Source organism: Urocampus carinirostris, chromosome 2 (genome assembly GCF_059441175.1).
Source record: "Urocampus carinirostris isolate Australia breed hairy pipefish chromosome 2, RoL_Ucar_1.0, whole genome shotgun sequence".
Lineage (NCBI taxonomy): Eukaryota > Metazoa > Chordata > Actinopteri > Syngnathiformes > Syngnathidae > Urocampus > Urocampus carinirostris.
In genome coordinates, this window is record NC_142350.1 from 5,947,292 (window position 1) to 5,960,662 (window position 13,371).

The 13,371-nt window shown below is 39.2% G+C and overlaps 1 protein-coding gene across 1 annotated transcript in view; it reads right to left on the reverse strand.

Moving 5' to 3' along the window:
* The window catches only part of LOC148370792 (uncharacterized), a 16,317-nt gene continuing 2,946 nt past the window's right edge, over positions 1-13,371 (reverse strand). Inside the window, exons 3-9 of the mRNA XM_088328563.1 lie at positions 11,838-11,883; positions 10,261-10,356; positions 7,401-7,535; positions 5,372-5,497; positions 4,673-4,807; positions 622-708; positions 1-541 (exon numbers count right to left, since the gene is read on the reverse strand). Of these exons, the coding sequence (XP_088184689.1) occupies positions 489-541; positions 622-708; positions 4,673-4,807; positions 5,372-5,497; positions 7,401-7,535; positions 10,261-10,356; positions 11,838-11,883 (678 nt within the window). The 3' untranslated portion in view covers positions 1-488. The remainder of the gene's footprint in view (positions 542-621; positions 709-4,672; positions 4,808-5,371; positions 5,498-7,400; positions 7,536-10,260; positions 10,357-11,837; positions 11,884-13,371) is intronic.

A 13,371-nucleotide genomic window follows, 5' to 3' on the forward strand; every position in this document is an offset into this window, starting at 1 on the left:
TCACGTTTTACTTTTTTCAATTTAATTGCAATTTAATATACCGAATATTTTGGCAAGGCAGAAAAAATAAACACATTCAAATCATGTTTTTCCACATGAATCAAAACATGTTCAACATGTACATCAACTTCATTTTGCACCTCATTAGAAAACATTGTGCAACAACCACTTACTTTGTTAACTAACAAATAGGAAAATAACATTAGCACCTCAGTACAAAACGGTGCAACTTCAACTTACTTTGTAAACTTACAAATGGGAAAAAAAAACAATTGTCATGTACTATTAAATGACAAAGTACAAACGGGCTTGTGTGCAGATGAAAGGACATTTAGAGCCAAACTCGAACGTGTTCGGTCCTAAACTGAAAAAGCAGAGCCTACAAAATGGACTCTTTGAAACATATAAACTGGATATAAACACGGCGACCAACCCTCTTGCATTGCTGCGTCCAAAAACTGAAAAAATGACGCTTTTCCCACGGCCGATTACTCGGAACTATCGTCGCTTTCCTGGTCAGGATTGTCGAGCGGCTTCTGATCTGCACGGAGAGGTGACCGATTTCATTGCTCACGTTTTTTTCTTCTTCATATTTTAGATTTTATTTTCTGCGGCGCTCACCTGCTTGGCCTCTGGCGGTGGCACTAGCAACTTCTTTCTTCCGGGGCCTGCCGGAAGGGTTTGCGGTGGTTCCTGTCCAGGGCACCTCTTCAAAGAAACAAACATTTGAAAATAGTTTTGTTTTTAGTTTTGTTAAAACATCTTAATAGACTAAAACAGGGGTGGGCAAACTTTGAGTCGTGGGCAGGATCATGTTAAAGAGGGGCCAGGCTTCTAGCCAAAAGGCTAGGGAACATATGACTCGCGAGCCATTCACGGCTCTTTAAATGAGGACATATGGAAAGTGCACAATCATTTATTTTATCATTACCTACTGAGCCAATTGTCGCACATACAAAGCAGAAATAATGTTGTCAATTAACAGGGTTCAGCCCAGCATATATAGGACTCATTTTTAACTAGTTTAAAGTCAGGGTCTTACACCAACAGACCCTGTTTTGGCTGTGAATTGCAAAATAATCCACAATCTTTGTTCATTGTTGAGACACTTTATGATGAAAGACTGCAGAATAAACATTAAACCAAAACAGTCTTTTAACCCAGAAAATCTAGCAAAGCACCCAAAAGCAAATTGATTAGGTTGAACAGTAGGAATTGGCAGAGCTTTACACAGGACAGACTGTGTGCACTCTTTCTCGCCAAGCGCCACCTGCACTGAACGTAAATACCTTAGTACCCACGTTTTCAGTATTTTATGTTCGTACCTTGTTTTAAAACCATTATTCAGGACAAAAATGACAGTCAAAATGAACCTCAACACGTTTAAGTTACTGAGGGAGACAGATTTTAAATGGTTTATTTACCGTATTTTCCGCACTATAAGGCGCACCTAAAAGTCTTAATTTTTTTCAAAAGCTGACCATGCGCCTTATAACGCAGTCCGCCTTATATATGGCTCAATATTAAATTCGCAAGGTCTCGCAACTTACTCAACGGCCGCGGACTCGATTTTACCCCAAACGTGGAGAGTCGGCGGTGTATGCTGGGATTTATATAACGGCGTTTCATTGGCTAACGAATATGTCAATCGTCATTTGAATCGATCACTATTGGCTGAAGTTATTCGGAGCCTCGGATTGGCTAGATGCCCAAAACAAACCCTTCAATCGGCCGAGTTAGCAATGGCGTAGCAAGTCCGCGGTGTATGCTGGGATTTATATACCGCCGTTTCATTGGCTAATGAATATGTCAATCATCATTTGAATCGATCACTATTGGCTGAAGTTATTCGGAGCCTCGGATTGGCTAGATGCCCAAAACAAACCCTTCAATCGGCCGAGTTTAGCAATGGCGTAGCAAGCTTGCTACAGTACGCCATAAAGAAACATGTTTCATTAGTCTGTATTTGTAAATATTCTACTCTCCTGGATTTACTTCACTCAGGGTAGTAAGAAGACCATGATTGCGTATCATTATTGAACGTGAGAACTTAGGTGAGTTATGCGGCTTTATATTTTCCCGGTATCTTGTTTTAGAACGTTCTTGATGTTGCTGTGATGAGTTGAGTGAATTAAACTCAATTCCAAGTGTTTATTGTCATATGCATAGTAAAGTTGTGAGCGAAAAAGAAAATAGAAACACAGAAATGTTTGGCATTTTTTGAATCCCAAGACTTCAATCTTCTGAATGATATTTGAAATGACGCATTTAAGTGACATCGTACGGACACCGCATCCGCACGTGTCTACGACACGTATTTGCTTCTTTGCAAGCTTTGGGAATGTTAAGGGGGTAATCAGTTGGACTGAATCATCTGACTGTTTTGTCGACGTTCCCATTATAGAGCCTTACAATCCGGTGCGCCTTATCTATGGAAGATATAGGACCAAAAACTATTTTTTGGGGGTGCGCCCTATAGTGCGGAAAATACGGTATATTGATATGGGACACAGGCTCTGGCATTATTTTTTCATCAAAATTAAATGCTTTTGTCTGCAGAGCACGTTTGGCGGCTTTATGGTGTGGCTGTCTCAAAACAAAATCTAATTATTTTTGCTTCTATGGCTCTTTAAGTCAAAAAGGTTGCCCCCCCCTGCTCTGTGCATGATCACCAGGCCATTAGACTGTTAAACGGTCAATCCCACATATAGCAAGCCCACCCAGCTGCATTCAATCATCTCTTTTTAAATTGTTTTGATGAAAAATAATAAAGTTTTTTGAAAAAAAAATTGTTTTCTTTAAATTCTATTGTTACTGAAGAGTGAACATGTTTACCTGACTGTTCAGCTGCTCCTCTTGTACTACTGCACAGTACTCATAGTTATGATCATTCACCTAGTACTGCACATCCCAATATTTGTACATTATACGATCCTCACAATTATTACTATTGTACAGTATCCTTTTTCACAGATTTCAACTTTTATTACATACTTATTTTATTTCATACGCGTATTTATATATTTACGGGAACTGTGCGGGTAAGATGTATCAACATTTCATTCTTAATGCATGTGTACAAGAATGTCAAATATGTGTATAGAGAGATTCTCTCTCTCTCTCTCTCTCTCTATTGATCTGACTTCAGGACCTACCATCCCACCTTAATGCAAGCTGCGACCCAAACAAGAAAAAATGTCTACTTCTCAAATGTATCCAATGAAAGTATTAGACAGTGTAAGGCAGAGATAGTAGAATATATTTATACAAGGTTATGGTCTGTTACTGGTTTGCATCATGGCATCGTTAAAGATAACTATGTTATTGGTTGAGCCACGTCCAACAATGCCTTTTTCCTTATTCAGTTTGTGCTTGCGACTCAGCAATACAATACTGTATTGTTTTGTACTATATTATTTTCTATGGGTCCCAAGGCTTGCAGTGATGCTAAAGGGAATCGCAAATACATGAAAACCATGAAGAAAAAAAGCTTACAATTATTAACAAAGGGGATGCAGATATAACATTGGCTGAACAACCTCCCACAATGCATTTCTCTGTATTCAGTTTTTATTTTAATCGTGGATTAATTTACACATTTAACCCTCGTGTTGGGTTAATAATCAGAATCCTTTGTTAGTGGATCAATTTTGACTCGGAGTCTAACTCGGTCCTGACCACCAAAAAATGTGTTGCTTGATATAGTTAATACTACATCCTAACAAACATATAATCATATACGCATCCGTAATCATATATTCCCATTCTAATTTGATTCATGGCCCCTGAGACATGTCAGTTATTACATTCTATAACCTTGAGACAGGTCACAGGCGACCCTAACACTCCATAAGGGTTAAATATTAAATATAATAAATATACACATATAATTTGAGGTCCACTTATCCTCAGTCGTGGTGCTGAAGCCCATCCCAGCTATCTTCGGGCAGTGGGCAGCGGACACCCTGAACTGGTTGCCAGCCAGCCGCAGGGCACACTCAGATGTACCATTCACACACTCACTCATCCCTGCGGACAAGTTGGATCCGCAAATCAACCTGCCGGGCATGTTTTTGGAATGTGGGAGGAAACCGGAGTGCGCGGAAGAAACCCACACAGGCATGGGTAGAACATGAAAGCTCCTCACAGGGTGGCTGCAGTAGCTAGAACTGAAGCCTGGACCTCCGCACCATGGGGCTGTGTGCTAACTACCCAGCTGCCGTGCCAGCCATAGAACATATAATAATAATTAGGTATGCACCGAAACCAAGAACCTGTTATGGCAAAACCAAAACAACAACTTTTAAAAAAAAGTTTGATGTTTGGGTTGCCGTTAGACTGTACTTGGAGAAGACCTCTACTTGGTTTCACCAGTTTGCTCCACCAACAAATAGAAACAAAAATAAACAAATATGTTGTATGTTTTTCTTCATGGGGGACTGTTTCTTTCCCTAAGCCTTTTTTGATTTTTCGATTTTTTTCACCAGATTGACGGAACTTGTTGCTCGAGCTTTCATCTGAGAGAAATTTTCCCCCAAAACAGAACACACTTTTGGTCAAACTCTCCAAAGGACAAACTATTTTGTCCTCTCCCTCTACAGCGGTGTGTCCCAACTTCCATTTCTGTGTGTGCACTTGAACTTCTTATATATTCTATTCTATTCTAACTTACCCTTCTTTGTTACAGGACTGCCCTTGGATTTAGCGCTTTTTTTTGCTGTCTTTTTCCCGGGCTCCGTCGGCTTTGCCAGTTGAGCGGCGAGGTCCGTGAGTGACTTGTCTTCGTCCTCCTCATCAGAAGCCTCATCTGTGAAGAGAGACCTTAGTGAGATTAGGTTTGCGCACACAGTATCCGAGCGTCAGGGTTTGTACACCTTTTTCATGGCCAATTCCTAGCACTTTTTGAAGCCAATATTCCAAACTCTTTAATGCCATTCAAAAAAGTACATTAATACATTGTTAATAATAATAATAGATTAATTGTTGTAATTGTTGTAATCATTACAATTATTGATCCACCAAATGGTTGGCAAAACAAAAAATAACAACAAAAAAATAACGTTTGACATGCCAACGCCACACAAACTAATGGCAATTGCAGTTAATCACGAGGGAAGAGGAAATGCAATATCAGAGCGAAGCCACTAAAGCAGGCGTGTTGGCATCATTTTTAGGCAGACTTGTTCTGTTTTTCATTATTTTATGTGTGGTCTATCGAGTCAGACTGCTGAGAAACATGGCAACAATTTCAAGCATTTACAAGCACCTCATCCAAAATGCAAGCACTTTTCAAACCTTGAAAACACAACACAAATTAAAATTCAAGCATTTTCAAGAATTTCAAGCACTAGAACGAACACCGGAGCTTTACCTGTCTGTTGGCGGTGTCGTCTTTTCTGCTCGGCTGTGGGTGCGGGTGTCCCGGGCCGACTGGAGATGGCCATCCTTCTCTGCGCAGCTGCCCCCTGATCATCGCCTGAGCTATCCGCAAATGTCACTGGAAAAATACCGCTCCTTGATCAAAGCCCTGTCGACTGAGGAAAAGAGTGATTCTGGAGGGGTGGGGGGCGATTGGATCATTGGAAGTTGGGGGGGCGGTAACCTGGGCGCCTTCGTGAAAGCCCCGATGACTGGCCGGCTGGGTGCGTGCACGCGTCTGTACGCGCGCAAAAGAGAAAACGAGAGAGAGCAAAAGAACAAAGGCTGCATGACGAAACGCGGGACACAAACACTTAGCGGGATGCAGAGAGGTGCCGGTGCCTCTGCCCTCTCGTGCAGTCCAGCGGGCAAGCTGACTGTGCCTCAGCGCGAGTCATTTCCCTAGAGCTTTTCCGTTGTTGCAGGAAGCAATTCTTTTATTTTAATCCCCCCCCCTTTTTAAACTGAATGTCGAATCGGCTTCAACCTTGGCTGCCCGAAAGGTTCCTCGCGGTGCAGGAAGCAACGTTGTTATTCTTCTAAATTTAATCTTTTTTATTTAAATTATATATTTTTTTCCTTTGAAGGAATGAAACGGCAATAACTGAAGTGTAAGGTGTCTCTTTTTTTCAGGAAGACTTTCTGTTTTCTTTATTCGCAAACATCTGTTTCTGGCACCATGAGTGGAATTAGTGTGGTAATGAGATAAAATGGAATGCCTTCTCATATGTCATCTGTAGAGGTCGACCGATTATCGGTCTGGCCGATTATCTGCGCCAATATTTGGGAATCTAGCGGGCATCGTTTTTTGTATTTGATTGTTAAGTCTCTCTCTCTCTTGCTTCATTGTTACCCAATCAAGGCCCTGCTTTCATAAACTTGAAAAACCATGCACCGTCTAATTGTATAAGTGACCGGGGGCGGAGCAACTGAAGCAGGAGAGCATGGCAGCTGATGTGTCCAAATAAACATGACTTGAGTTGACATGACATGCTTGTGCTCGTGAAGGAAAAGCATGCCTGTAATTAACTTGTTTTAGATAAGTAGATTCAATATGCTCTTATTATAACATTAGTTCATAAATCAAGCATTTTTGTTTGCGATTAGGAGGGAGCGTATGAAAAAATATGAAGTGATGAGTTCTTATATCAATAATTCTTCAATCTGGCTCTAAAATAGGAGTGACCACACTTTTCAATTTGCGAGCTCCGTTGGAATTCTTTCGTTTTCAGTTCATTTAAGTCATGTTGGTTGTATTGACATTTTTATTTATATATTGTAAAAAGTTTTAGGGATCTATTAAAGTTTGTATGTACCTTTCTAGGGCAGCGCAGTGGTTAGCGCGTGTGCGGCACAATTCTGAGGTTGTGAGATCGAGCCTTCCTGTGTGGAGTTTGCAAGTTCTCCTCGCACCTGGTTTCCTCCCACATTCCAAAATCATGCATGTCAGTGTAATTGGCCCGTCTTAATTGTCCATAGGTGTGAATGAGCGGGTGAGTTGGCTGTGAGCCTTAACCTTTGATCTCACACTTCTCACATTGATAGTAGAGAATGTAATGTTCATAATTGTTGTTAAAGTATTTAAACTAGTTAGACAAAACCGGGGGATCTGAGTCCATTCTTTGGTGATCATCGAGAGTGTCACCTGTGTCAGACATATCGCTTAAGAGTAGTACCTCATTTGGAGACTCACTGGGGAAAACTGTTTAAGTTTTATCTGAATTTACAAGAAATAGCTTTTGTTTCTTTTTACATTATTAAAAATTTCCTGTGACACTTTTTAAGCAGCAAATGAATATCAGCTCCAAATATCGGTCATAGGCCTCCTCTCAATACTAATAATTGGTATCGTATCGGCCCATGTCGGTCGATCCCCCCTAGTTGTCTAGTGTTTGAATGGCAGCGCTCTCACAGCTGCATTTGTGTTGAAATTCCGTCGCATACGATGTTTAAAGGCCTAAGTGAAAACGTGTGCTACTCGCCTCGTTTTGGGATTCTTTTGGCACAGGTCTCAGTGGCTTCTGCAGAGGTGCTAGGAAGTGGATCAGTCTGTTGCAGCGCCTTAGTCCTTCTAGCAGGGCTGCTCGAAGGCCCGGCCTCGGAACTCGCGTCCGCGTCTGGACGGAAAAATCAGATTTTAAAAAAATGAGATGATGAAGAGAGAAAAGGTAGAGTACCGGTAGGTGTCATCAACACAGCCCACTGCGTCTTTTATGAACTGTTTACCCAGGAGTGCCTCATCTAATCATGTCGTGAACTCTGTACACGACATTCTTATCAATGACAATAGATACATGTGAATAATAATTATGAATTCTATTCCACAATTGCCAAATAATGAAAATTGTATTTTAGAATGGAAAATAATTTTCAGATTTGGAAACATCTTTCCTACTAGCATTTAAAAGCCGAATTTCTAGGTTGAAAGTGTTTCTTCGACAATGTTATCACTACAAACTGCATACAAAAAAAGTAGTAATCATTATAACTGATTGGTCCAAACTTGGTACGACTATAATTGTTCAATATTCATAACAATCAACATATTTGTAAATCAAAATCAACAATTTAAAGAAGAAGATTAACATTTGCTTTTCCCCTTCCAATGTTTCTAAAACTAGAATGTTTATGAAAACTCGAAAAAAAATGTGATTTTGGTAATTGGCTTTAATCTGGCATTGTTAACTACCGACTATTCTTGGAGTATGTGCTATATATACTGGACTGTCTCATAAAATTAGAATATTGTGATAAAGTTCTTTATTTTCTGTAATGCAATTAAAAAAACAAAAATGTCATACATTCTGGATTCATTACACATCAACTGAACTATTTCAAGCCTTTTATTATTTTAATATTGCTGAATTTGGCTTACAGCTTAAGAAAACTCAAAAATCCTATCTCAAAATATTAGAATATCATCAAAAAGTATACAAGTAGGCTATTCAACTAATCACCTGAATCATCTAATTAACTGGAAACACCTTGTGAGGGTTTCCTGAGCCTTAAAAACACTCAGCTTGGTTCAGTAAACTAAATCACAAGTATGGGGAAGACTGCTGTCCAGAGGACCATCATTGATACCCTCCATCAGGAGGGTAAGACACAAAAAGAAATTTCTCAAAGAGCAGGCTGTTCACAGAGTGCAGTTTCAGAGCATATCCACAAAAAGTCTGTTGGAAGGGAAAAATGTGCCCGGAAACGCTGCACAACCAATAGAGATGACCGCAGCCTTAACAAAATTGTGAAGAAGAGCCGCTTCCAGAATTTGGGGGAGCTTCAAAGACAGTGGGCTGAAGCTGGAGTCCAGGTATCAAAAGCCACAGTTCACAGACGTGTCCGGGAAATGGGCTACAATAGCCGTATTCCCATGGTCAAGCCACTTCTGAACTCAAGACAACGGAAGAAGCGTCTGACTTGGGCTATGGAGAAGAAGCACTGGACAGTTGCAGAGCGGTCCAAAGTCCTCTTTTCAGACGAAAGCAAGTTTTGCATTTCATTTGGAAGTCAAGGCACCAGAGTCTGGAGAAAGGCTGGAGAGGAGCAAAATCCAAGTTGCTTGAAATCCAGTGTGAAGTTCCCACAGTCAGCAATGGTTTGGGGAGCCATGTCAGCTGCTGGTGTTGGTCCACTGTGTTTCATCAAGTCCAGAGTAAATGCAACTGTGTACCAAGAGATTTTAGAGCACTACATGCTTCCATCTGCTGAAAAGCTCTATGGAGATGAGGATTTCATCTTCCAGCATGATCTGGCACCTGCCCACAGTGTCAAAACCACCAGTAACTGGTGCACTGACCATGGCATCACTGTCCTTGATTGGCCTGCTAATTCCCCTGACCTGAACCCAATCGAGAATTTGTGGGGTATAGTTAAAAAGAAGATGAAAGACACCAGACCTATAAATGCAAATGAGCTGAAGGCCGCTATCGAAGCATCCTGGGCATCAATAACACTTCAGCAATGCCACAGGCTGATTGCCTCCATGCCACGCCGGATTGATGCAGTAATCCGTGCAAAAGGATTCCCAACCAAGTACTGAGTGCACCAATGGACATTTTCAAATGTTTGATTTAGTTTTGCTGTTATAAAATTATTTTTTTACTTGGTCTGAGGAAGTATTCTAATATTTTGAGATAGGATTTTTAAGTTTTCTTAAGCTGTAAGCCAAAATCAGCAATATTCAAATAATAAAAGGCATGAAATAGTTCAGTTGATGTGTAATGAATCCAGAATGTATGACATTTTTGTTTTTTTAATTGCATTACAGAAAATAAAGAACTTTATCACAATATTCTAATTTTCTGAGACAGTCCAGTATATATCTTTGTACTTGGTCAAAATCCACTTCATACCAATGGGAATGGAATAAACTGTGAAGTGTTCAAAAACGAGGGAATACTTTTTCCTTACTTTCATGTGATCACTACTTTGGCTTTGTTTTAATTATCAAATGGTTACTAATGTTCCACGTATTGGCTTATTGGTTTATTAACCAATCATTTACAAAATGATCATATGTAATAAGAGAAATGGGATTTTTTTGTTTTGTTTTTAAAGGTGAAAATAAGAAAAAAAAGAGAAAAATGACACATTATTTAAATGTTTCAATTGATTTATAGCAACAGATCCATTAGAAATTTGATAAAAAATGTGATTTATTTTTTGTAAAAGGTGTTGTTTAGTTTAATGTTAAGTGATTGAAAAGGGCTGACAAACATTGAAAATTATATTTCAGAATAATCATTTTCAGATTCTGAGAATAATTCTCATAGTAGCAACTTACAGCATCTGAAATATATATCTGCTATTCTATTCTTAATAAGGTTACCTGAAGTTTATTACCTTTGTTCCTACTGGGCGCAGAAGAATCCTTGGGTTGCTTCCAGCCTTTTTTCTCTTTACGGGGTTTGTTTTCCTCTGAGTTTGAGTTGTCCTTGTCTGCAGTGCAACAGTGACATAATGATATTTGGAAGACAACGAAAGATATCGCAATAATCACCTTCTTTGAAACTTTTCTTTTGTCAAGAAATGCTCTGTTTGCAGAAATGACAGCATTGCGGACTTTTGCCATTATAGCTTTGAATTTATTGAGGTAAATAAGGGAAATTTCCCTCCAGGCTTCCAGAAAAACCTCTCAAAGTTTGATTGGCTTGACAAACACTTCTTGCTTACCATACAGTTCAGCTGCTCTCACCTACAGCTAAATGGGATTGAGATCTGGTGACTGCACTGGCCACACCATAACAGACAGAATACCAGCTTCCCGCTTCCTCCCTAAATAGTTCTTGCATTATTTGGAGGTGTGCTATGGGTAATTTTTTGATTGTAGGATAAAATCGGATCCAACCAAATGCAGTGACAGCCTATATTATTTCAAGTCCAAATTCCTTACTTTACCAACACCAAATCAAACCGACCATGACATTACCCCCGCCATGCTTGACATATGGCATCAGAAACTCTTCCATCATTACAAATGTCCATGTGTGTCATCAGAACACCCTGGGATTTGATTCATCTGTCCAGAACACTTTTTCCAATCCCCCTCTTCCCAACGTCGGTGTTCTTTTGCCCAAAATAGTCTCTTCCATTTGTTGGCCAGTCTTAGATATGTCTTGCTTTGACACTCTGCCTTGAAGGCAAGCATCTGAGTTGCCTCTTCACTGTAGATGGTGACACTTGAATTTTGTGGGTACTATTTAACCAAACTGCTAGTTGAGGACCCGTAAGGCATCCATTTCTTGAACTAGAGATTCTATTGTACAATACTTGTCATCTTTCTTGGTTGTACAGCGGGGGGGCTCCCGCTTCTCTTCTCTGGGGTCAACCAGACAACGGATGTCCTTAAAAAGTTCCACTTATAATTATGAAAAATAAATAGAAAGTATGGTCAAGACATAAAGAAGGTTAAACATGATTTTCATTTTAAAACAAAATATTTGGAAACAAATATTTGAAATGGGACTCATTTTATTTTGTTTGTTTGAAAGTGGGAAAAAAGGGAAAATAGGAGAAAATGACACTTATACATGCAAAAATTATACTAATTTATGGCAAAGATCCATTCAAAACTTGATAAAAACTGTAAATGGTTTTCATTGTAAAACCGTCTGTGCTGTTCTCTGAATGGAGTAGAGAACAAATAATATCTTTAGTTTCTTGGATATTTCTCACATAAAATACTTTTTTTTTCTTGGCACAAGAATGGACTCTCGAGTTTTTTAAGTTTATTCACACCTAAAAATGTGATGCTCTTGATAGTCAACTAGTTTCAACGGACAGTATGTATTATTTAACGCCTCCTAGTGGATTAAAGACTTAATTTATCAAAAATAAACAAATAAACAGAAATACATAAAATGATCATATAAAAGTTTTTTTATTCTTGGAGTGACAACTTTTAAGGAAAAGTACCGTACCTTTGGAAGACATTTTATGGCGGAATTTGAGGGCAGATAACTGATCCTAAAATGGAGGGAAAATAGCACAAATTGACGTATAATAAATAAATAAATGTTTATTGAAGGTATTGTTGGATACATTAATCAAGACATGACACAAAAAGAAAAACTAATGCTGAGAGTGAGCATGGCCAAATATGGTCACCTTACGCCCCCTCCCCTAAAAAATTTGACAGATCTGTTTCTGCCAACCTTTGCTTAAAGGTTTGCACCGTATTTGCACTAATAACACGGTCAGGCATAAAATTCCAAATTTTTGGAATCCTGAAAGAAATCTAGTTTCCATGCAAGTTGCTGGTAGGTCTAGGCACCCGTAACCTATATCTGTGACCACGTAAACCATCAACACGACAGAACTCAAAAAAAATTGATCAAAAGGCACATCGATCATTCCATGCAGTACTTTGAACACAAAAATTAAATCAAATCGAATTCTACGGAGCTCCAAAAAGTCCAAGTTCAATCTTTGAAGTCTTTCCGGATATGACAAGCTGTGCATCCCAGGTATCCACTTCGTATAGCGTCGTTGAACTCCTTCCAGTAGGTTAATGTCCTTGAGTAAGGGTTCCACACAACGCTGTTATATTCTAACCCTGGTCTAACATAAACGCAAAACATTCGAACTAAGAATGCTGGGTTCCTGTTGTAAAAGTTTCTGTAAATGTTTGATGCTATGTTATTGGCTTTGTTGGTAATTTTGGTGATATGCGTGATAAACTTTAAGTTTGAAGTAAGAGTGACACCCAGATCCTTATGTTCAGTAACAACATGCAAATCATGATCATTAATGTTATACAGCGGAACAGAACCATGTAAAAACGACTGTGCTAAGCATTTATGAGATGACAATTGCAGTTGCCACTTTTCGGACCAAAGAAAAACTGATTTAATGTCCTTTTGGAGAGAATCAATTGTTCCTGTCACCTGGGTTTTTGGTAAGAAAGCCGACAGTTTAGCATCATCAGCAAAAATTGAGATGTCACTACTTTGAATGGCCTCAGGTAGGTCGTTCACAAAAAACAGAAATAATAATGGTCCTAGTACTGAGCCCTGCGGTACCCCACTACAAACTTCCGACCACGCTGAAAGAACATCATCAATTTTTACGCATTGTTTGCGATTTGACAAATATGCTGTTATCCATTCAAGCAGTTTTCCCCTAATACCATAGCATTTCAGTTTTTGTAAAAGCTTGTTATGAGACACTTTATCAAAAGCCATGCAAATGTCTAAGTAAACAACATGACCAGCCATATTGTGAACAAAAAACATACTGGTAATATTATTCAAGTGAGCTATTAAGTTAGTCATGGTAGAATGTCCGGACCTAAACCCATGTTGTTTAAACTTTAAAAGATTGTGCTACTGTATAAATTTCCAAATGGCATCTGAGATAATTTTCTCAAACACTTTACAGACGCAGCTAGTCAAGCTAACTGGTCTAGAGTTGGCTGCACTTGTTGTGCTCCCCCCTTTAAAAATCGGTATGACA